At 40.4% G+C, this 24125-nt stretch overlaps 4 protein-coding genes across 5 annotated transcripts; 3 read left to right on the top strand and 1 right to left on the bottom strand.

The window, feature by feature from the left end:
• Nucleotides 1-2137: 2137 nt before the first annotated feature.
• Nucleotides 2138-4607, top strand: cish (cytokine inducible SH2-containing protein). The gene is made up of 3 exons (XM_058631554.1): nucleotides 2138-2868; nucleotides 3442-3605; nucleotides 3732-4607. The coding sequence occupies exons 1-3, from the start codon at nucleotides 2849-2851 to the stop codon at nucleotides 4226-4228; spliced, it is 681 nt and encodes a 226-aa protein (XP_058487537.1). The 5' UTR covers nucleotides 2138-2848; the 3' UTR covers nucleotides 4229-4607.
• hemk1 (HemK methyltransferase family member 1) lies at nucleotides 4558-9976 on the bottom strand. The gene is given in 12 exon segments (XM_058631553.1): nucleotides 4558-5330; nucleotides 5332-5355; nucleotides 5564-5674; nucleotides 5971-6066; nucleotides 6945-7050; nucleotides 7130-7179; nucleotides 7675-7739; nucleotides 8016-8147; nucleotides 8239-8332; nucleotides 8443-8534; nucleotides 8639-8812; nucleotides 9515-9976. Coding segments are annotated over 12 exon segments (1038 nt in total). The 5' UTR covers nucleotides 9581-9976; the 3' UTR covers nucleotides 4558-5302.
• Nucleotides 9977-10089: 113 nt separating this feature from the next.
• On the top strand, nucleotides 10090-15510 carry nprl2 (NPR2 like, GATOR1 complex subunit). Its single transcript, XM_058631552.1, has 11 exons — nucleotides 10090-10371; nucleotides 11465-11556; nucleotides 11652-11820; nucleotides 11923-12031; nucleotides 12616-12752; nucleotides 12998-13095; nucleotides 13786-13822; nucleotides 14126-14219; nucleotides 14376-14493; nucleotides 14595-14737; nucleotides 14826-15510. Exons 1-11 carry the CDS (start codon nucleotides 10300-10302, stop codon nucleotides 14891-14893), a joined length of 1137 nt encoding a protein of 378 aa, XP_058487535.1. The 5' UTR covers nucleotides 10090-10299; the 3' UTR covers nucleotides 14894-15510.
• Nucleotides 15511-15528: 18 nt separating this feature from the next.
• zmynd10 (zinc finger, MYND-type containing 10) lies at nucleotides 15529-23705 on the top strand. 2 transcript variants are annotated; one of them, XM_058631550.1, is made up of 13 exons: nucleotides 15529-15722; nucleotides 16783-16873; nucleotides 18553-18661; nucleotides 18837-18953; nucleotides 20067-20120; nucleotides 20231-20386; nucleotides 20476-20564; nucleotides 20648-20742; nucleotides 20840-21012; nucleotides 21338-21463; nucleotides 21890-22011; nucleotides 22099-22224; nucleotides 23389-23705. In XM_058631550.1, exons 1-13 carry the CDS (start codon nucleotides 15626-15628, stop codon nucleotides 23486-23488), a joined length of 1455 nt encoding a protein of 484 aa, XP_058487533.1. In that variant the 5' UTR covers nucleotides 15529-15625; the 3' UTR covers nucleotides 23489-23705. The 2 variants fall into 2 exon arrangements, with proteins under 2 accessions (XP_058487533.1, XP_058487534.1); XM_058631551.1 differs by having other exon boundaries at nucleotides 15592-15722; nucleotides 16544-16873.
• Nucleotides 23706-24125: the final 420 nt, after the last annotated feature.

The raw sequence follows: 24125 nt of genomic DNA, 5'->3' as shown, positions 1-24125 counted from the left end.
TGAGTTGCTCAGAAATTCCTGCAGTCTCCTGCTCAGCATGTCTCTTCACATTTTCTGCATTTTCTTTCCCATCGTACAATGGATCAATTTATGCTTCTGATTCCAGGGATATGTTTTCAAATCTCCAGGAATTCCTCAGTGTCCCTCCTCCTCCTCCTCCTTCTCCTCCTCCTCCTCCTCCACATTCAGACAGTTATTATTAAATTTGACAGTTCCTGGTAAGTTCCTGGTAACGTTGCATGTTCACAGAGAACAAAGCGTATGGAAGATATCAGGGTGCAGGTTTTGTGCAGTGTGGTGCAATCCAGCACATGATGGGGATTATGGAGTTAGTTACAGCTATAAATGATTACGTTTTAGCACAGAGGGAGGGAGATCACATTAGTGGGATGTTTTTTTTAAATGACGAGAACATTTTATTGTTATTTTGTTGTGTGGGACTGAGACACAGCAAACGCTGACGGCTCTGAAGTAAAATATGCCAAGAAAACTGGCATTATCAGTTTGAATTTAATTATTAGGATCCAAAAATACCATGTTATCTGTTTTTGTGTATTCAGGCAGTGGAGATGATGATGACTAAAAACACACAAACACAACACTGCCTGGTCCACATGCTTTTTCCTGAGACGACAGACAGAAAAACAATCACAATGTGAATGCATCTAACAACAAGGTTGGCAGTTAACTGAGAAATAAATCGTACAGTAAGCCCATTTGCTTTTCATGATAATGTAGATTAATCATAAACTGCTTTAATTCTGGTATATACGACTGATGTAAATCCACTTCAAAACCATGCAAAAATACAACTGCTTGTGCACAATGTGTCACCTAAGATTCATCGTGTAGAAAAACACATGGCAAGTTTTGCTCACAATTGTTTGAAATGGAGTCAGTGAGTTCACGGACACTGAACTGACTCTTTAACTCTTTCAGTGGCGTAAGGATAAAAAAAACTCACTCTGCTATTGATCCTCTTGGATAATAATGAACAGATTGTCCAACTTGTGAAGGACAGTTTCCTTGCTATTGTATGATTAAGTCACCAGTTAATAAGTGGAATTACTGGTAGATTAACCAGTAATAGAATTAATCATTAGCTGCAGCCATAAGAACACTAACATGATGGCCTATACACAAATGCAACACAGCTGAGCTCGGGGGCGTCTTTGGCCTTCTTGCACAGTTGCATTGTGCCATGAACACAATCATCATCACTGGAAACACAGCATTAAACAACATATATTAAAATAGCAAAAAGAGGCTGCATTGTGAGAGCACGGGGGGAGCCGTGGCGGTGTGTACTTTCCAATATGCTTATTCTCTTTAAACCGTCAGCCTTCCTCGAATAAAGCGTCTCCTGTTGCCAAACTGCCTCATCCAGATGGATCATCTTTAAAATTCCATGCCGATCTTTCATAGCATACACCCCAGGATTGCAATAAAATGCTTTTTATCAAGCATTTACACCACATCAATTAAAAAAAAGAGTCATATTATATGAGCAATGTCATTCAGGCCATGATTATAATAAGAATTAATTATAATGATTTATAATTAAATCTGTCTATCTATCTATCTATCTATCTATCTATCTATCTATCTATCTATCTTGATCAAATTAGAACAATAATGTCAAATATAAGCTTACAATTTCAAGGCCAGAAACACTTCTTTGTTTTTGTTCTTTTTTATTCAACCATAATCTAATTTAATCCACAGGCTGGGGTCAGAATGTGGGACAGATTGTGAGCATAACGACATTTTTTCTTTGGCCCATACTGTAGCAGCAGCAGCAGCAGCAGCAGCAGCAGCGTTTCTCCTCCACTTTACTGTCACAATAACAACTCTCTCTCTCTCTGGTTGTAATTAGTCAGACAAAACCTCCGAGAAATACTCTCGCCGCGCGTGTTTATATATACGCGTGTACGTGTGTGTGTGTGTGTTTCTTCCACGCCGACGAGATAGAACAAAAATCTATATTACTGGAAATAGCCTGCGCGCATTCTCATTATCTTTAATGCCGAGGCGGCGAATTCCCAGAATGAAGGGTCTGCCGGGGCCGCCCGGCGGGGCGGAGCCTAGCGCTGCCAGTATTCCTGGAAAGCTGATAGGGAGAAGCGGCAGCGCGGTTCCTGGGAGCGAGCACCAGTTCAGCGAAGGCTGGAGCGGTATGAGGAACTGTGGGAGACACACACACACAGAGCCGCCGCTATCGCCCCGTGAGCCGAACGTAACACACATAACGGGGGTCGACGCGGTTAAAACACGGTGGGAATGGTGAAAATGAGCGTTGTTTTGTGAAAGACACTGTGACAGAGTAGCTCGGCTCGCTGGCATGTCACGGACGGAGCCGCTCCACCGGCGCGCGGCGGTTGGTGCGGCCGCTGTGACGTCAGAGGCGCCGGTGCTGCGAACAGTTCTCAGAATAGACTTCTAGGAAACAGTAAATTTGAAAAGCCCAGCCTTTACACTCTGTCCTTCACACATTTAGATCCCCGATCTGGCGACACAACACACTCCAAAGAGCTGCTACACACGTTGAAGCTTTTCTCTCCGTATATTTGTTTTTTTATGAGCGTTATTAGTTCCTGTTTTTCCAATGTTTGGTTGTCTTTACTGTAACTGAGCTCGGAACACAGGAGCTGCTCTCTGGATACGCGGAAATTCGCGTTTCTTTCTATTTTTTCTATTTATTGCTATTGGGGGAAAAAGGCATTTTCACCCTGAACCATAAGCTGGATTTTCTTTAGTTTTGACCTCGCGCTCTTCTATATGTTAGTTTGTTCTGTGAAGAAGTCACAGACACCGGATTTTCTTTAGCCAAGAGGATTCATCAAATAGTATGATTCTTTGTGTACCGAGGTGAGTGGATTTCTCTTCTTCTTTGTTTCCATTTCCTCGTCAAGTTCAGTTAAAAACACATCAGGAAACATAAAAATGTATTTGTAAAGCTAACATTTAATTACACTTTAATTACTGTCAAGTGTAAATTCTTTAATGTTTTCAAGTTGTCCATGAAAAAGCCCTTTGACCTAATATTAATATTAACAGTAACATAATTGCTTATTAATGATAATTATGTGTTTTTCTTTTGTTTATTTAAAAGCCTCATTTACATACATTTTTTAGACTGGCAGCAACACAAAACAATACAACACCATGATAAAAAGACTTAATCTGTCACAAAATCACTCCTGAATTTGAAGCACAAATTCATTAAATTATAAAGTATGAAAAAGATTTAATATTAACATTTTTAGGTTCAAACTGGACAGTGGAGTGATCAGTGAACACTGCCGTCTTGTTATTCAGGAGTTAACACTGACCAACAAAGAAAATATGACGCAGGATTAATGCATGCAGACAGAACTAAACATTCTATTATTGGTTTATTTGTCATTGTTATTTCATCACAATTTTCCATCTTGTTTCCAGTCCTAGGTCTCTTCTGCCCAGTGCTCTGTCCGTTGAAGCCCCACAGGGTATGCGGGCTGGAACTATGCCTCCCAACTCCTGCCTTCAAAGTGCCCCTCCAGTCTGGGACCCTGCAAAGGACCTGCGTGCCATCGCCAGCAACTTCTGCTATCTAGAACATTCAGGTATGATCATGAGAAAGAAAAACAACACTGAACAGCACACATACATTTAATTACACGTTACTATACAATACACATCATGTGACACATGAATGAGTGAATAATGTTGAGGACCCTCTGTGTGTGTAGGATGGTACTGGGGAGCCGTAACTGCGGCCCAAGCACACGCTGCACTTCAAGAGGCGTCTGAAGGAGCCTTTCTGGTGCGGGACAGCAGCCATCCCATGTACATGCTGACCCTCTCGGTCCGGACCGCGCGGGGTCCCACCAGTATCCGCATCCAGTACAGCGGCGCACAGTTCTTGCTCGACTCCAGCTCCCCGGCCCGGCCCAGCCTGTCGTCCTTCCCCAGCGTGCCCAGCCTGGTGCAGCACTACATGGGGCAGGAGAAGAAAGCAGAGGAGGGGAAGTTGGAGATGGAGGCTCCGTCAAAAACCTCCCAGCAGACAATCCAGGAGTCGTCCGTGGTACTCAAACTGAAGCGGGCCATGTACAAGCCCAGGGGCCTCCCCTCTTTACAGCACCTCACACGCCTCGTCATCAACAGACACTCTGAATGTCCTGACCAACTACCACTCCCTAGGCCTCTGACACGTTACATCCAGGACTATCCCTTCAAGGTATAAGCGTCTCCTCCAGGTCATTGTTGTCATGGCCATGTTGCAGCTGACTCTAAAGACAAACTGTCACTACAAGAGTGGGGAATTCCAACTGGACACAGGGTCATATTTTTTTTACCGAAGAAATATGTACAATTTCAGTTAAAATTGTCACGACTGGTTTCGGACTGTCGAAGACTGAGTGGCCAGAAAGTGTTCCAGAAAGAGGCGACCTGTGCGAAAACCCAGTACTGTAATGTACTCTTATTTTATGGTGGATGTGGATATCGTCCATATCTATTTAACTCTGATCAGTTTTGAATGTACATATTATTTCCAGGATTCCATTGGAGACATAATTTTAAACCGTTTTATTTTCTCAGTAAAACATTTTTTCTACCTTTTACATGTGTGCATTTTTCTATTAAAATAACACATTTGAGTCTAGCCCGCTTTGCTGCACATCCCTCTCTCCCTTTGTTTCTCTCGTACGGCGTGTTATGCACAGGTTGCAGGGAGATACAGTCACACTGTGCATTAATAACCATCCCACGGCGAAAGCTTTTGTGACACGTCATGTTGCAAAAGAGTCTCGTCTTCGCCTTTGAAATACAACAAATCCGTGGCCTTTGAGCTCCAAGTGTGTGAAAGCAGACTGCGTGAGGCTGTGAAGGCCACATTGTGTGTTCTTTTTTCTTTTTTTCTTTTTTTTCGCTCAACAATGTGTACAGCCTGCATCTGAGTCAGCGAATAGACGAGCTAAGGGGAGGACCGTTCATCCGCAGATTCACAGAACTGCTGAATGCTTCCTGGGAGGAGGGTGAGATTCTGAGAGGAAGGGTTCTAAGAAAAGTCTTGGTAATTACCTTCAGCTTTGAGCCTGCTTTTGTGCCAACTCGTTCACATTTCTCTCGCGGAACAGGATGTGATTGTAAATATTACCAGATTAGGAGTTACAACGGTGGCGTGAAGTAGATTTCAGGTTAAGCAAATGGTGATTTTTTTTTTTCAGCCATCAAATCTGAGCAGTTCAGAGGGGGGGTGGAGGAGCCCAGGCAGTGGCAACCTGAGCTAAAGCCAGTGTAAGAGGATCTCAGTTTCTCAATCCTGATCCAGCTCATGGTCCTCGTTTCTGAAGGATACAGAATCGAGGCCTGAAAAACAAAACAATTAAAAGAGTAAAGAGTCTGAAATAGGACCGCTGTCAAAATCAAAGCAGTGCTGAGCTTTCATTTGTATGATTATCTTTTTAAAAAAATGCTTTTACTAGACTAGTGATCGCTTCACATGAAGTCACAGCAGGTTATAACACGATGACAACCTGCTGGCCAGGTAACAGACTGAGAGCTTTTCTCCACGGACCTGCCGGTGATGTCGTGCCGTGTCTCTACATAACGCAGCTCTTCCACGTTCGCCTCCACCCAGTGCAAAATGAGCGGGGGATGTCTGGGGTCCACCTCTAAATAAACACGACTGTTCCTCACAGGGGAAAGAAAAGAAGACACAAAGGGAGATTAAACGTTTAATTGTAACCAGGACAGGACTGTAAGGAGAAACTGAGCAGTGCTACGTACCTGGAACTGTATTCAGTGGAACTCTTAACTAAGCTTAACTCATTAAGGGGCAATACGATATGTGTGTTTTTCCGAACATGCTGTTCTTGTGACAAGCCACTGCTGCCGTTAGGAATTAAACCCAGGTGGTGGTGGTGGTGGTGTGTGTGTGTGTGTGTGTGTGTGTGTTTAGTTTGAGGCAGAGGCATTCTTTACCCATGATTTGACAGAATCTTTGGAGCCATTGTCAAAATCTGTTGGATCACATTCAGACCGTCTGTACCTCCATCTAACGCAGCTGGGTCTTCAAACCTGACGGCAGTGAACACAAAAAAAATGCATTTGAACTTTTTTTACTACATTTTTTGTTTAGCATTTACAAGCAGTTAATAAAAGTATTTACAGCACATTGTAACACACTATACTGCCTTTAAAATGCAGTTTACAGCGCATTTTGTCAAAATTCAAGATTTGTTCACAACATTTCTAAGAGAGGAGTATTTGAAATGCAAAACAAAGTACACCTGACATGATATAAAACAGAAGAAGAAAACACTTTTTTCCCTCTTGCTATTAATTAGACAACAAGGACTCCAAATTTCTTGAGAAAAATAAGTGCAATTTCAACAATATCATGCCTAAGTTTACCATTTACACATGTGTGTATGAATCTGGATCTGAAAAATATACTGTAGGATTTCACATTATGATTAGATTGTGTGATGTGAAATGTTCTCATATTCATCCAGCGGGCCGGATTGGACCCTCTGGTGGGGCCGGTTCTGGCCCGTGGGCCGTATGTTTGACACCCTTAAAACTGGTACAAACACAGTTATTTAAGGCTTTCAGGCTAGTGATGAATCGTCTGTATGACAATCTGCGTCATACCAACGTTCATAAATTCATAATTTAGTATTCATGGGTCGAGACAGACGATAGAGACCAGGAGCAGATGTTCAACAGCTGTATCACATTGTGTCGGAGTAGTTCTGAAGACGCTCATAAAACTGTATCCTTAGATACATTCTTAACTGATAATGAATTGATGGTTCACTACTGACGGACCGATAACCTTTCCCGTATCAAATCATGGCTCATGGAATTGCAATGGAGTCAAATTGTGAAACGAGAGACACCCACCCAGCCCCTAAACACTGGGGAGTTAAAAATAAAGAATGTGTTTTAATCACTTGAGAATTTCTGGCTCCAGCGACGACAAATCCTCCGAGAACAGGTAGGGAGGATTACTGACCAGCGCCGACACGGGGCTGCAGAGGCTGAATACAACATCTGGATCTAACCAAATGTACAAATGTTCATAAGGAGCATATTAAGGAGTGCTATTTCATAACTGGAACACTCTGCTTTTACTCACCTTTCATGACATCTAAATGATGAGTCTGTAATCTGTCCTGAACGCCCAACCTGTGGAGACAATTCAACACATTAGACCCAATGCATTTATGTGAGGAACATTTACATGAAATCATTTTTCATTTGGCAGAAATTGGAAATAAAATAATTATACTTGCTTTTTTTTTTTTTTTTTTAGGAGCAGTCAGGGTCAGTTTTAGGGTTTTGCGTGTTAAATTTGAAATTTGGACAGTATAAAACACATTTAAAATAACATTTGGTTGAGTCTTTGTCTCAATGTTCAATAAACAGGCCAGAAAATGGAAACTATGTACAGGCGTAATTACGGTAATGCACAGTGCGCTTGCGCAAACGCGTCGTCTGCGATTCGCTCGGTGTTAAAGGGTTAATTATATATATATATATATATATATATATATATATATATATATATATATATATATATATACATATATATATATATATATATATATATGTATGTATTATAATTATCTTTTTTAATATCATGAAATAAAAACATGACATTTGGAGCTGTGTGGTAACTACCTTAATGCATTCTCCCGCGTTAAATCAACAGCATCCTGGCTTTGATCCAAGGCAACGGCTTTCAGCTAGTGAAAGAGACGCAGAAATTAAAAACAGCTGATGGGGGTAAAAACAGCGTCATGGGGGTAATAAAATGCACGGCTCGCTTGTCTGCACGAGAGAATTAAGACTCAATTAATACATTTTATGATCCATTCAAAGTCGAGTTGGGAAACATGAGAAACCATAAACACAAGGCCATCCATAATGACATCTGTAAATTAAATCTGATCAGCCTTCTGAAAAAAGTTGGTTTATTCTGTTGAAAAGGATAAAAAAAAATAAAAAATAAAACCCCTCACCTGAGGCAGACATGACAGCAGACTGAGAGAAATGGCCCCAGAGCCACACCCCACTTCCAAACATGTGTGTTGAGCATCTGCACGCTCTCCAGTCGCAGTCTTCAGATCAGCGAGCACAAGTTCAACCAGTTCCTGCACCGACACAGACACAGAACATTGCCGTGATGACGATTGAATAAACTTTACGTGTGCTGTACTGTAATCTGTTAAGCTTGTGTCCAACCTCAGTCTCGGGTCTCGGTATGAAAACAGGAGGCTTCATCTTCAGTGTCAGGTCTCTGAAGTCCCACTCCTCAATGATGTACTGCACAGGCATTCTACACACACACACACACACACACACGTTCTATCTATCTATTTATCTGACATAAGGGTCATTTGAATATGTAGATATTTATACTGTCCTGTGTTTGTAGTAACTTTATACCTGGAGAGCCGTTGAGTGCAGAGCGTCCATATCTGCTCGGTTTTTTCTCTGCTAAGAAACTCTGTCAACTTCCTCTGCTCAACGCTTTCAATCTGAGGAGGAGAAACGTGTGAGAGGATTTTTGAGGAAGCGATTCCAAACATTCAGAAGTGACGTCAGGCGAAAGTAGAGCGAACCTCAGCAAATTTCAACTCACAGTTTTAGCCCCGAGTAAATGAGCGATGATGTACTGACTGGAGTGGTCAGGCTCTGTCACTCCTCTCTCCTCAAAGTGTCTCTTCCATAAATCCACAGCCTGAAGTGGCGTAATCTTGCCCACAGGTAAGACAGGGGCGCAGAATGTACGCTCTGCACGTGAGAACCAACGTGCCTGAAAAGCATTTGGTTTGAGAGAGAATACACACATCAAAACTCTCTCTGGTGCAGCACAGAAGTGGTTTAATCCTTTGTTATCATTTATAGACTGGCTCCTTCTCAATCCAAGTATTCAAGAAATATCATAATTGTACAAATACTCTTCAATATATATATATATATATACATATATTAAGAATCTTTCATCATCAGTTGATTAATAATGTGCTTGATTCATCAATTACAGTGTAATTACACACTAACTGCTGTTACTGATTTTAATATGTCATGTAAAGTATTTATGTTTTTGGGAGGTATTTAAGGGTTTTAGTCTCTTTCTTTGTATTGTTTATTATTTTATTATTAGTAGTAGTAGTATTTTTATTGTCAATATTATTATTATAATACTGTGTTATCTTGCACTGTCAGACGCCGGTGAGAAGCATAGTTTTGCTTCAACGTTATTAGTTATTTTGTCCAAAAAAAATGTCAGAAAATTGTGAAAAACCTCCAAACCTCAAAATGACTATGTCCTTATACAAACCAAGGGTAAATAAACCATGGAGAAGAAAAACAAACAACAAAACTCAGAACGACAATCTATTATCAAAATATTTGACCATTCATTTCCATTGCGTATAATAGTAACACTGTGCTCAAAGCAGCATCCCATCTGCTAACATACGAACCCTGGAGACAAACAATTAAAACATGTTACCTTTGGAGCAACACTCCTCCTGCACTGTAAGCATCTGTAGCCTGAACTCACTGCTCTTCCCCACATGGTTGATGTAACCAGACACCCCCACGTACTCTCACAGTTTTAGAGTAAAATACAGTGTGTGTCCTCTGCTGTCATATATTTGTCCTTCGTGTGTCACTAAAGTTGTCCCACGTGTGCTTTTAAAAACACTTCCTGTAGTCGGAGGGGACACTGTGGACTGTATTTTCTACACAAGCAGCCGCTGCAAACGTCACGTGACACAAAACGTCTTTGTATGCGCCGCAGCCTACGCAGCACTGACTCTTTAAGAACAGTGTTGCCTTTAAGGACTGCCGGAAAGAGTAAATGCTGTTGAAATGAGTTGTATTTCAACAGCTGGAACCCCATTCACGTTAAATTAGAGTGTAAACGCAAATATGTAGTTTCTCTTGTTTCTGTTGAATCGTGTTAAAATAACCCGGCAAAACGTAAAACATACTAACCAGATTATTTTACGAGTAATTTCCGAGTATCTCCTGAACGCATCGTCACTGGTTTGATGTGCTTGGTGGACATCGACGATGTGAAGTGTTATCATTGTTGCATAGTGTTCGTTTACTCGTTACTTCGTTAATGCAGTACAGCAATACTAATAATACTAATAATACTAACAGCAGCAGGGCGTCGTTCACACGCTAGAACTGTTTCATGTCGTTCACAGAAGCTCATTATTTAACAAAACATAAGGCTAGAAGCGAGTTAGCTGAAGGAAAACAAGGAAGACAAGCAAAGTGAGAGACATGACCTCTCGAATAGAATGTATATTTTTCAGTGAGTTTCACCCAACTCTGGGCCCAAAGATAACATATCAGGTAAGTGAGCACTGATGTCATATTCTTATTTTTTATTTTTTTAAGTAAGACTTTTAGTCATAGTTACACATTGTAAATAAAAAAAACATTAGGGAGTGATTTTACAGATAAAACATGTAATCAAAAAAACATCCTATATATCACATGCTTCACTATGCACAGACTGTAAGAATGTAAATTACCAGTCATGTTTGGGCTGTTGTTCTTTTTGGAAGAACAATTGTGGTTGGAGAATTATGTCTTTGAAATTACTCAGCACAAATGTGGTGTTAACAGCTTTTTTTGTTTTTTTTTTTTGTTTTTTTACTATATTGTATTTTATTTTATTCTATTCTAATTTCTTTAACTGAGCTGTTGTAAATGTGTGTTTCCCAATTCAATTCAATTCATACATTAATAAAATGACTGTATCAGACTTATATTGGCATTGGTAGATACTCCAGTTTGTGATATCGGTATCGGACACAAAAAAGTGGTATCACCCTGTAGTGGCGAAAGTACACTTAATTCCAAAGCCAGTGAATAGTCGTTGGCTGTAAGCAGGTTCCAATTGGCTTGACTCGTAGGTACTGTTGTAATTCATCAAACACGAAAGCGCGGGAGAGTTGTGTGAAGGGTTTGCACATTTATTTCCACTGGCCTTACATCCAAGTCACATTTCTATCCACATGTATCCAAGCTTCTCGAGGATCAACAACACATAGAAATATTCCCTTGATGTTCAGTTTAGATTCCAACAGTAAGACAACACAACCTAATGTCACGTAGTGACCTCACGGTCAAAAAACCTTGTTACACCAAAACTAATAAACTACAGCTTCTAAACGGAGCATTTTCAGTACATATCTTCCAATTCCTTTATCTGTCATAGCCGTCAAAGATATCAAAGTGTCCATGGTAGCTTTTATCTAAAGAAGAAAACTGTTAATACATTGTAACAAGTGTCAAATCTTGCATCAGCCACCCGGCCTAACCCTGAACTAAACTAACTTAACGCTACACATCCCATCCCTAATACATAACATACTAGTAACCATCTTACTTATGGTAAACATCAAAGTAATCCATAATGATGTGTTTCGTCTCCTCACAGGTGCCAGAGGAATACATCTCACGGGAGCTCTTTGACACCGTTCAAGTGTACATCATAACAAAGCCAGAGCTCCAAAACAAATTAATCACTGTGTGCGTAATGTAACACTCGACTGAATATATGTGTTCATACAAGCTCATTTTGTACTTTTCTTTGTCAATATCAAATGACTTTATCTCTATTTTAGCACCGCTATGGGGAAAAAGTTGATCGGGTGTCCGGTGTGCATTGAACATAAGAAGTACAGCCGAAACGCCCTTCTGTTCAACCTGGGCCTTGTCTGCGATGCTCAAACCAACACGTGTGCCCTCGAGCCGATTGTGAAGAAGCTGTCTGGATACCTCACCACTCTGGAGGTAGTGGAAAAAGAGCAGTGTCACATCTGTGTCACGTGTGATTGGTTTGATGTTTGTGGTGATTCCAGGAATCTTAACTTGTTTTCCTCTCTGTTGTCACAGCTGGAGAGCGGCTTCATTTCCAACGAGGAGAGCAAGCAGAAACTTTTACCCATTATGTCAACCTTAATGGAGGAGCTTAACGCTACAGGAGCCTGTACTTTACCGATTGGTAATATTTACTTTTACTACCTCTTTGTTTTGTTTTGTGGGAAAACTTGACTACAATTTTAAAAGTAAGGAAAGCACCACTATTTCTGTATATGTGCATGTCTGACGGCTATAAGACTGAGACTGAGTTGAAAGCGTAAACACAAATGTCCAGAAAATAGAGCTCAACCAAACAATATTCTGCTGCATTTGTCATGTGTGTATAGGATACGCCAGAGAATGTGAACCCAATCACATTATCCTGAGCTCTTGTTTGAAAACAGCATATTTGAGCAGTTGTCTGAAGCCCAGACACATTTAAATTGGTAAGACGTTACTTAGACAGAGGTTTTTTATTTAGAAAATGCCACAGCTCCAAAAGATTCAAAACTGATTTTAAAAAAAGTTATAAAGGTTCTTGCTTGAAAAAACCCCCCCAGCTCTAATTATAGGTGTAACACTGTCAGAATGTCAGAGTACTGTCATCGTGTCTGACAACGGTCAGGACTTTTGAATTAAATACTTTTATGAAAATTCATGGATGGAAATAGCTCTTATAATTTCGTTTAATCGTATCTTTTTCTCTGTTTATCTTCTCTGCGTTAGACGACTCAAATACCATCCACCTCAAATTAATCCAGCTGCACAAGGACCCCCCAATCGTTCAGGAGTATGATGTTCCGGTGTTTACCCAATGTAAAGAGCATTTTATCAAATCTCAGTGGGATCTCACCACTCAGCAGGTAAGGCCTTCTCTCTCAGCAGTATGTCTCTGGCAATGAGGAGCTATGACACAATGTGTGCAAGAATTGTAGGAAGTCATTAAATGCCTGTTATAGGTCTTATATCTCTGCGGATTAACTGAAATGCCAGAGAATAAATACTGCATATATATAAATAAATATATATATATATATATATATATATGTGTGTGTTATAGGTCTTATTATACAGTGTTAAAGGTTGTACTGTGTTCTGCTTTCCACAGATCTTGCCCTGTATTGATGGATTTAGACACATCCAGAAGATTTCGGCTGAAGCGGACGTTGAGCTGAATCTAGTTCGTATCGCTGTGCAGAATCTCATGTGAGTAACACACACACACACACACACACACCACATTAACACCGTCATCCATTACTTTCTGTGTACAGTACACATCATCCTGGTCCACACCGCGGCATGCATGGGGGGTGCGAGGGCTCGTTCAGTGCTGCTATTTTGTTTCTGCGTTTGTTGATGTTTGAATGGTCACTCTTGCGATTACACAACAAAAGCTCGGTTCATTGTTTCAGTACAGTAGATGAGTTGTTTTGTAAACACAGATATTGAATTAATGACGTAATAATAATAAGAATAAGGACAATGTCAGCTGGGATCAGCACCAGTGCCCCCGTAACCTTCATGTGGAGGATAAAGCGGTAGATTATTAATGAATAAATGATGTAATGGTTGCATTTTAACCAATATTTGTCAGTACCGTGCACACTGATGCCCTTAGTAAGCCACTTGCCAAGTTTGAAGCCTGTCAAGCGAACCATTGGACAGTAATTAGATTAACAAATTAAACAATTAAAAGAAAGATAGTACAGGTCATCCAGTACTACTCTAATGGAGTGCAGTAATCCTACACATCTGCTGCTTCTCGATGTATGTTGATTCATGTCAGCCCATCACGATAAGCCACCTAGTTTGAGTTGTTCTTCAGTGTGTGCGCAAATGTTCAAAATAAACCAAAGAGAAATATTAAATGCATTTTTTCCCCCCCCTCCACAGGTATTATGGTGTTGTGACTTTGGTGTCTATATTTCAGGTACAAAACTACACTCACGTGGTTTGACACACTTCCACTGTGACTCTGTGTGTACAGTGTCATGGTTTCATTTATGATTGAGCAGCACTGCACGTCTGTCATTTGCGTAAAAATCGGTTGTAATATTTTGCCACAGAAGACGTTGTTGCTAACAAATAGCAAAGAAGAAAAAATTTATCACTACATGTGAATTTTTCCATAGACTTTCTACCTTATTTTTTAGAATACTACAAATTTACAAGACCCATATAAAACAAAGTTTTAGTTTTTTTGCCGTCTAACTGTGTCCCTTGACCTCTCTAGTATTCTAATGTTTACTGCACTACGCCCAAAGTCCAAAACCTCATGGATGACAAGTCTCTTCAGATGGAGTGTTTAAACTACGTCACCAAGCAGGGTAAATAAACGCTTGTGCTCATGATTATTCATTTGTGATGAAAGCTGTGGTGCGTAACTTGTTTTTTTTATTGTTGGCGATGTTACTGTTCTGCCTCAAAAACAGAAACAATAGTAACGTAACATTATATATAAGAAGGTTTTTTTTGTCTCTCAGGTCAAAAGTGGGCCAGTCTGAGAGATGTGTTCCAGCTGTACTGTGGTCTGAGTCCAGGAACCACAGTCCGAGACCTTTGTTCTCGTTACTCGCAGCAGCTTCAAAGGGTTGATGAGAGGTCAGCGTCACTCATGTCAGCGGTCCCTGAAAAAGCTCTTTCAAAGCGAGGTAGCATTGGCATCTACTTCCCGGTGCTTCATGTCATGTGTCGTCTTTCAGGAGGTTAATCCAGTTCGGACTGATGAAGTCTCTCATCCGGCGACTGCAAAAGTATCCGGTGAAGGTGGTGCGGGATGAGAGGAGCCGGCCGCCTCGACTCTTTACTGGTTGTCACAGTTACGATGAGATCTGCTGCAAAACAGGCAGGTTTTCTCCAAACCCCTTCAAAAACTCCCCCTTATTGTCCAATGGCATGTTTTTAATAACGAGAGTGGGGTTGTGAATTCACAGGAATCAGTTACCAGGAGCTGGACGAACGCTTGGAGAACGATCCCAACATCGTAGTGTGCTGGAAGTGAAATGAAGTAAAACAAAAACAGATCTGTGTTGTACGCACAGAGACGCCTTAACCAAAGATGCCTTCAGTGAGATGAAGAGAAGTCAAAGTGAAGCAGTATGTTCCTTATTTAACGTGTAGCTCAACAGTGGCGTGCACAGACATTTTGGGGTGCATGTGCCGACTGAAAATAAGGGCCTCTTGTGCGGTATGTGGATCGGCTGTCTTGTTATAGCAGTGGGAGATTTAAACATTACAGGCACTGTAATATGTATTATGGACCAAATAATATAATTAGCTAATGATTTAGTGCCGCCAAACCACTTTGTGTAGTTAAAATTGTGTCGTTCAACTTTAAAATCTGACTTTTAAAAGGCCCTAGACTTTATTAGAATTCTGACTTTAAATAGAATAAAGAATAAAGTCATAATTCAAATGTTTTTTTCCTCTGTGGCCCTAATCCTCTTCTATATGATCATGTCAGCATGGGCCACATAGAACTATCAAAACTTGGTCCAGAGGGCAAAGGGTAGGTGCTATAGCACCACCTAGTGTCTACCTGTGCATGCCACTGTAGCTCAACAAGAAAGATTATATTTATAAACGTTGGATTATGAATAAAATGAGTTGTAAAATAAATTGTAACAATTGTACATTTGTTCTATTTATCTGGTGATTTACACTTGTTCAAAGGCTAAAAGAACATCAGGGAGGAGTCAACCCCAAACACAGTCAACATTAAAGAACACCTGTCATGCACAAGAAGGACAATGAGTTCCTCAATGAATCATCTGACCACCAAAGCCCTGATCTTAACATCACGAGAGACAGAAGGATACAGGTCTACACTGGTAAGGTCTCCAACATAGAGGAAATAACAGACACATGTCTTTCAGTGTCCAAGTATTTGAACTTTACTTAACTGTATATCCTATCCTGTGTCCAGGACAAACCAGGGCCCCCCCGACCCGAACCCCTGTCCAGGGTGCCCACACAAAAAAGAATAAAGTAAAAAGTTTAGGTTTTTGTTCCTATTCTCACAGTGTATATAGATAAAAACTGTCCTGTGCTGCCTTTAAATCAAAACCAAGGTATTGCCTTGTTTTCTTTTTTTGATCCCGGTGAGTCTTTGGTACTTTTACGTTTCTCACACAACAGGAACGTGATCACGTGTAGTTTTTATTTGGATGATACTGACTTCTGATTATCCAGTAAAGGGTCTGATTGGGATGCACACATATATTTATATTAATCTCACAAACTCTGTGCTATGTGATGCTTAATTTTTTGAATTTCTTCTTCCATCCCTGATCTATACATATATATATATGAATCATATATATGTGTATATATATATATATGTGTGTATATGTGTATATATGTATATGAAGGGTTTTATATGTTCCAATTTATCCCTATAATTTTTACTTTAGTTAAATCTAAATCTTTATAACATAAACCCACAAATTTCAAAGAAATATTAACAACAAAACAAAACAACTGAAGCAAAGTATTCGTGAATGGAAAAAGAATAAAATCAGAAAATAAATAAAAAATAAATTGAGACCATTTAACATATAAAATAGTTATTTTTTTACATTATAAATAATAATCCCCACAACAAACACTCAGTATATATTAGTTTGATTCTTTGATTTTCTACCGTGTGCAGCTGCAGGTCTGTAGCGCCCCACTGTGGCAGGAAACGGCATCGTCGCCCACTGACGCTGAGCTTGGTTTGGAGTAACCATGGCAACGCGAACACCGGTTGCGTTCACTTTAGGAACAACTTGAAAGAAGAGATAGAAGGAGACGTTCGGAGAAGTTAAATTAGACGTGTTTTGTTTTTCCCACGAGAGCTTCTCCCCCACCTTATTACCTTGCTTCCTCGTTTCCTTGTTTCCTTTGAAGACATGGACTCGTCGGTGATCCTTCCTGGAGAAGCAGAGGGAGTCGTTCAAAGTCTGCAAACCTTCACTCTCAAAGAGGTCGGCTCTCCCAGGTAACATAAACCAGCTAACTAGGTAAACCTCTGCTGGTAAAGATAGTTATTATTATCAAGTGTGAACATGCAGTGTTTGTGTGGTGGGTGAATGTTGACATAAATAAACAATAAGAATATGGGAAATGCTCAAAGGCTCCACATACCAGGGCCGTTTATAGCTTTGTGGAGGCCCTATGCGAGATGCTTTTTGGGGGGCCCCTATGTTTGCCAAACTATGATGGGGAGATTCCTAACTCTTTAGAGCAGGGGTGTCAAACTCAAATGACCTGGGGGCCAATGAGCATCTAGTCTGGTCAAGTGGGGGCCCACATAGAGGAAAAAAAGTGGAAAAAACAACTATTTAGTAGCCGGTGGGCAATATAAGGTTATTATGATTATTATGATATTATGATTATGATATGTTATTATGATACTGCAAAGTCAAAGTGCTTGTTTTGATATAAAATTATTTACAATAAAGACATATTTATGATGCACGAAAACGGAGAATTAAATAGAAAACTTAGCAAATAATGACAAGGACAACTTTGTTTAAAACAGCTTCACGAGTTAAACCGATATAAAAGTCTCCATCAAGCAAGTCAAGTGGAGTCCTATGAATATAGACGATGAAGATGTTTTCCCATATATTCCACATTTAAATATGCTAAAATAAAGACAGTTTTTTGAACTTTTGAACATTTTGATTCAATGAATTGGGAGATTGAAGGTTGATTTGAGTCAAAAGTCGCTACGGAATGGATGTACTCTTTATATCTCAACATTAAACAGAAGAGAGGAGAAAAAAAGTGTTAGATATTATGAATAACTTCAGTCAACCTGAGAACTGCAGACAAAATGACTGGAACATTAAGGAAAACAGCAATCTTCTCGACGTCAATAAAATAAAACACAGATATTGAGTGTTTTAAAATGTTTACTTTCAGTTTTGAAAGCAAGAACACAACTCAGATTCTCACAACCCCAAACAATAATAAAGTAAATAGATAAAGTGGGCCAAGGCCAAGATCAACAGACAATAATAAATGAGGCTTTTAGAGTAAAACAAACACAATGAGCCAGCATCAATGTGCAAACAATAACGACAAGAAACGTAGAAGAATAAGAACTGATACTGGAGTTATCTGTTACTGTTTGTTTGCACATGTGCAACAATAACAACAAACACTTAAAATGATATTGTGTTTTTACAAACCACCAAACTACTTAGTGATCAGTAGATTTAAAACATCCCATGTCCCCCATCCAACCCAATTCATATCATTTCTTTTTGATGCCATAGCGCTATTTGCCATTAATATCCTCACTAACAGGAATGATGGACAGCTGTCAATCATTCCCATCATTTCTGTCTGTCGTACGTGACGTGATGTCCAACGATTTTGACTTAATTATGCCACAAAAACACCATCCTATTTTTCTTTTTTTTTTTAAGGGGTCAGACAGTTCATTATAATTCTCCTCAGACGAGGCTTAACATACAGCTATAGACTGTTACCTATAACAGTAACAGATGTTTAGTTTGTCCTCTGTGTACTTTTGTCAAAACACAGTGGTCCAAATTGGTGCTGCACCTGAAGGCTTTGCAGTGTGAATGCAAGTCGTGCATATGTGGATTATTCTGGCCGTTCATTTGCCGCATGACTGTTTTAACATTTCAAATCTGCTGTTGACAGGTGGTTCAGACAGCACGAGCACATCGAGAAACTCAACATGCAGGCGATACTGAATGCCTCTGCCATGCATGATGAGTTTATCAAGGAGCTCCTGGTATCATATGGAAAGGTGACTGCCATCCCTATTTTTATACTGTGTGATTATCAAATGTCGTTGCTATTTATAAATGCCCGACGCAAAGCGTTTCCTGAGGTGACAAAGATTATAGAGACATCTGTAAAGATACGGTATCAGCGGCGAAGAGACACATGACTTATGTCTTCTTGTCCCTCCTCATTTCCAGATCCCGCTTCTGGTCCACGAGATGATCCTCATCGAAGTGTGGAAGCACAAAGTGTTCCCGGTCCTGTGTCAGCTGCAGGACTTCAATCCTAGCAGCACATTTCATCTTTACATGGTGGTGAGTGTGAAATGAGGGTTTAAAATCACGATGAGCGCATGCAGCACTAAAGTAACCAGAGATGGAAGCAAGTGACGCATAGTGGAGTTACATGGATATAGAAGATGATTTCCCAGATATTCCACATTTAAATATGCTCAAATAAAGACAGTTTTTATTTATTTTTGATTTTTGATTCCATGAATTGGGAGACTGAAGGTTAATTTGAGTAAAAAGTCACTTTGGTATGGATGCACTCTTCATATCTGAACATTAAATAACCCCAAAACAACAACAAACCAACCTTTATTAGATATTATTAATACCTTCTGTCAACCTGAGAACTGCAGACAATATTACTGGAACACTATTTACTACAGTCGTAAACCGAGGTAAGAAGAAATGTGGAATTTGTCATTTCACATATGTCCAATAACTTCATTGTATTTGAACTGACTAAAAAAAGCCACATTTACCACACACATCTTTCATAGCATTTCTTATGATCTCACTCAGACCAAAGACAATAAAAAACAGACAAAATTAAAGTTATCTTAGACTTAACGTTATTACATTATGAGAACATAATTGAAAAAATAATTAGAAATTTGTCATTCCATATTATTGAGGTCAATATTTCTTTAATTAAAATGCATAATTGATATTCTAAGCCACTTCTAACACGCCTCAAACTTGATGTTTGCTCTCATATCGTAACCGATATGCGGTACTGGCTTATTATTATTACCTTATCTTATTATTTTATTAAATATTGATATTATATTAAATATATTGATTAAATCTTTTATTATTTATGCAATAGCTCCTTCTGTACTCTCTCTCATCCACCTCTGGTGTTGCATTCCTTGTTGGGTTGCCAGATTTGTACGCAACCCTGCAAAATCTGGGACTCAATGTTAACTCCTCAATATTTGACAGAATATAAATAATCTGTAAAACAAAATACCAAGTAATTTCGAGTAATTTTACTCAAGTCTAAGTCAAGTCGAGTTTTTTAATCAAGCAAATCTCAAGTTCCTCAAATTTGCGACTTAAGTCATCCTCGAGTCAAGTCACATGACTCGAGTCCCCCCATCTCTGCTAATAACCGATCATGTCACGTGTTCTTCTTAGATCCACCATGAAGCCACAATAATAAACCTGCTGGAAACAATCATGTTTCACAAGGTCAGTATGTTGCACAATTAACTCACCGTATAATCCTTTTCAACATTATTGCCGTGTCGACTCTTGGTTCATTTTCTGTTATTTAAAACAACTGCGACCGTACTGTGCAGGATTCATGTGAGGCAGCTGACGACTCTGTTCTCGACTTGGTGGATTACTGTCATCGCAAACTCACCTTGCTGGTCAGTGGAACGGCCAGGGAGGACAAGGCGGCAGCTCATGGGCGACGCGAGCAGACGGCGAAAACAGACGTTTCCTCTATCGAGGTGAGAGTGTGTACATGTCACGTGCTTTAAAGGAGTCTCTGTTTCGGCTGCCTTGTAAAGTAACGTAAAGTTTTCTTTGTGGTGACCAGGAGTTGCAGATCCGCAGCACCGCACTCGAGTTTGAGATTTCCCTGAAGGCCGTGTCTGTGCTGCGCTACATCACAGATCACACCAGCAGGTACGGCCACATGAATCTTGACATAAATGTGGAATCATGTGCGATAAGCTTTTGGTTGTTTGAATAACTCTTGTCTTTTATAGTATCAGTGTTATCAATCGCATGCTGTGCACCCATAACATACCATGTGTGCTGGTTCAGCTGATTCTCTGCTGCCCGTGGACCCGCTGCAGAGAAGGTATTATCACATTATCTGAATCGACTAATAAATGATTAAAATAAAGAGGAAAATATGTGCTAAACATGTGCATTATTGCCATGTTCCTTTGCTGTAGGTGGGGTGGAGAAGTACATACACAGCAAATGGCAGAAGATCAACGTGGAGGACCATTTAAAGATGACGAAACAAGATGGACAGGTCTGGATTTCCCTTTACAATCTGCTCCTGAGGGAAGACTGCCAAAGAAAATATGACTTCAACAGTTTCAACAAGAACTGGCTTTTAAAGGTGAGAGGTTTGTGGGAAGTGATATTTCTCTTTCTTACTGGATACCAGTGGCAAACTGAAGCGGAGAAAGTGTGTTTGTGCCGGATCACTGTTCTCCAGGATCATATCTGATTTCCTCACATGTTTTGACGAAGATGTTTCCTCCAGTTATATGTTTCTCATCCTCTTCCTGTTGCATTAATTATATAACCAGAGGGCCCGGTGCATCCTCCCGTAATCACTTTTTCCAATTTACAGATTCCTCCCCGGTCAAAGTAGTTTCTCTCTGGTGGGGTTGTTGTTGTCGCCGCTGTTTATTTATGGGCTCATTGTTCATGTGTCACAGCTCCGTGGTTTCTTGACTGAGGTGCTGGTCGACCAGCTGCCAAATCTGGTGGAGCTGCAACGTTTCCTGGCTCATCTCTCCATCATGGACCCAGCTCCACCAAAAAAAGAACTCATTTTGGAACAGGTATTTCTACAGAAGCCCTAACTGAGCATTTTAAGTGGAAACTTCTGATGCAAATATAGAACAATTCTACTCACACAAACCAACGAACAAGAAAGAGTAAACAGCAGAGAGCGTAGGAGAGTTGTGTGTGGACAGTGGGGAGCGTTGCATCCTTTCTGGTATGTGAAGGTCACCATAGTTCCCTGAAATGCGGCATGCGAGTGCAGGAGCCATCCTTTTCTCACAATCTGGGAAAACCGCAAAAGCCTCGGAACCAACTTTTACATAGAGAGGACGAGGAAGAAAGCCCAAGAAATCTTGGCTGACAGCTCACATCCACTTTTATGCTCAGTTTGAGCTTCTGAAGTCCGGGAAGTGCTGCTACTGTGTCCCCTTGTGTCCAATGGTGTTTTTCTCTTCTCTAAATCTTACACACTTTATGTATAGGTCCCAGAAATGTGGAACCACATCTTAAGTGAGAATTCTGGAAAGTGGAAAGCCATCGCAAAGTACCAGGTGAAAGAAACATTCAACCCGTCCGACAGTGACCTGAGACTGCATGCGCAGAGGTAACCACTCAGCCACTCAGTTCCCCAGAAATCACTCAGTTCATCTTTACTGTATTAGTTCTTTAAATGGTGTGGTTTTTGAATTAGGCTGAACCAAACATACAACTGGGACGTGATGGAGACTTTACTCCCGGAAAAACCAAAGTGTGGCTCCTGTGGGAAAGAGGCTAAAAAGAGATGCTCTCAGTGTCAGGGAGAATGGTATTGTCAAAGGTGAGGCCCAAGAGTCCTGCATTCATACTGGTCTGTATTGTGCCTGTTAGGATTTACTGAAAGCTGTATAAGCTGTTGAGATACAGAGAGTGATTGCATTTGGTTTTGGTTAAAGCTGTGGTTTGTAACTTTTATATATAAACAAATGCCTGTTAAATTCAAACCATTGCACAATGCTGATTCGGTGTATCAGCTCCACATGACTCTCTCTGTGTTTCTCAGTGTAGCAACTTTGCTGTTTTCATGTCTGTGGCACATGTTATACCACAACTAAGCAGGTGAGGCAGAAGAAGCACATAGCTCGAGTAAAGCACACTAGATTTCGGTCCGGATCTGGCCTTTCGGACAGTCATGGGTGCCTTCGATTTTAGGCTGATTTTAAGAGATTATCGGGCCAAATTATCCTATAGTGTGAGGGGTTAACAGACTGGATTTTAATCTCATCAGACACATCAGATTCTTCCCAATTTCAAATCGTGCACAAAACATCACGCACACACAACAGCTATTAACTGACAACGCCAACAGTCCACCTCCATGTCTGGTTACATTCCAAAGTCATGTGGAATCTCCTCCCTGAAATCATTTGATTAAACGCCAAATGTGTGGTCCTGCGTCTTGACTGGATTGTCTACCAGTCTGTGCTTTCTCTGGATTAAAATTTAGAAAATCGCTTACAAAGTTCGTTGTGTCTGTGATCTCTCGCACTTCTAAAATCAAATCACATTTGAAGATCCTCCAGTGTGGGGCAGGCTTACAATCCCGATTGTGTGATATTGAAAGTGGATGCTCTGTGAAAAGCAGTCAGACACTCTCTGAACAGCTGCCTGGCAAAGTGCCTGCATTGTCAATCACGGCTGCTGCTGTTTCCTTCACTACACAGCTCCAATTAAGTTTCCTGTGCTGACATAATTTCATAAATACTGGAGCAGCTGTAGCTCATTGTTACAGAGGACAGTCTTCAAACTAGAAAGTGGTGGTTCAATCCCAGCTCTGTTCTACAAGCTGATGTAGAAACTTAACCCCAAAAGATGCTCAAAATGTCTAACCAAACCGACGTGTGGACAGGACATTATGTGCTGTGGTGACACCTATGAGAAATGAAAGGAAAGCATTTTGAGATAAAGTCTCCATCTCCGTCTCTTTCTTTCTTTTGCCTTGCAGAGAATGTCAGGTGAAGCACTGGCCTAAACACAAGAAACAGTGTCAGCTCCTGGCTGAGGCCACAGAGCGAATCCAGAAGGACCTGAACATCAACAGTTGAAGGAGGAATTGTTAAGTATGTGGAAGAATGGCTGGCAGATGTGAGACGGGACCCTAGATACAAACAGTGTGACGAGAACAGATATGCAATTCAGATTTAAAGGATTTCACATTATCATAATGATGCTTCTCTATTTTCTACTCCTGCAAAGTTCTACACACTGTTACAGAACTCTGGTGTTCCTTGTTTTGTCTTGTAATAAAATAATCAAATATGACAGCATGTGGTTTGTATTTCACTTCCTCACACCAGCAGCAACTCAAAATGTTAGAAACTACACAGGAACTGTGGATATTCTCAGGCGTCTACCAAACACGAACTAATTATGATTCATTTTATACATGTTCCGTATTCAGTAATTATCAAAGGATATTGTATGTTTCCAGCATCCATCAATCTTTTACTGCTTTGTCCTCCACGTGAGGGTTGAAGAGGGCACTGGTGCCAGTCCCAGCCGACATAGGGCGAGAGGCGGGGAACACCCCAGACAGGTCACCCGTCCATCACACGACCACATTGTCTCTCTGTTTGTTTGTTTTTCTCTAGCACTTTGAATGATTTGCTTATAGACATATATAAGAATATGGTCGTACTTGTAATGCAACCATTTGACATTTTGTGACACGTGAGCGGTGTC

This window comes from Solea solea, chromosome 6 (genome assembly GCF_958295425.1).
Source record: "Solea solea chromosome 6, fSolSol10.1, whole genome shotgun sequence".
Lineage (NCBI taxonomy): Eukaryota > Metazoa > Chordata > Actinopteri > Pleuronectiformes > Soleidae > Solea > Solea solea.
The sequence above is the reverse complement of the archived record's forward strand: the minus strand, read 5'-3'. Positions and strand labels throughout refer to the sequence as shown.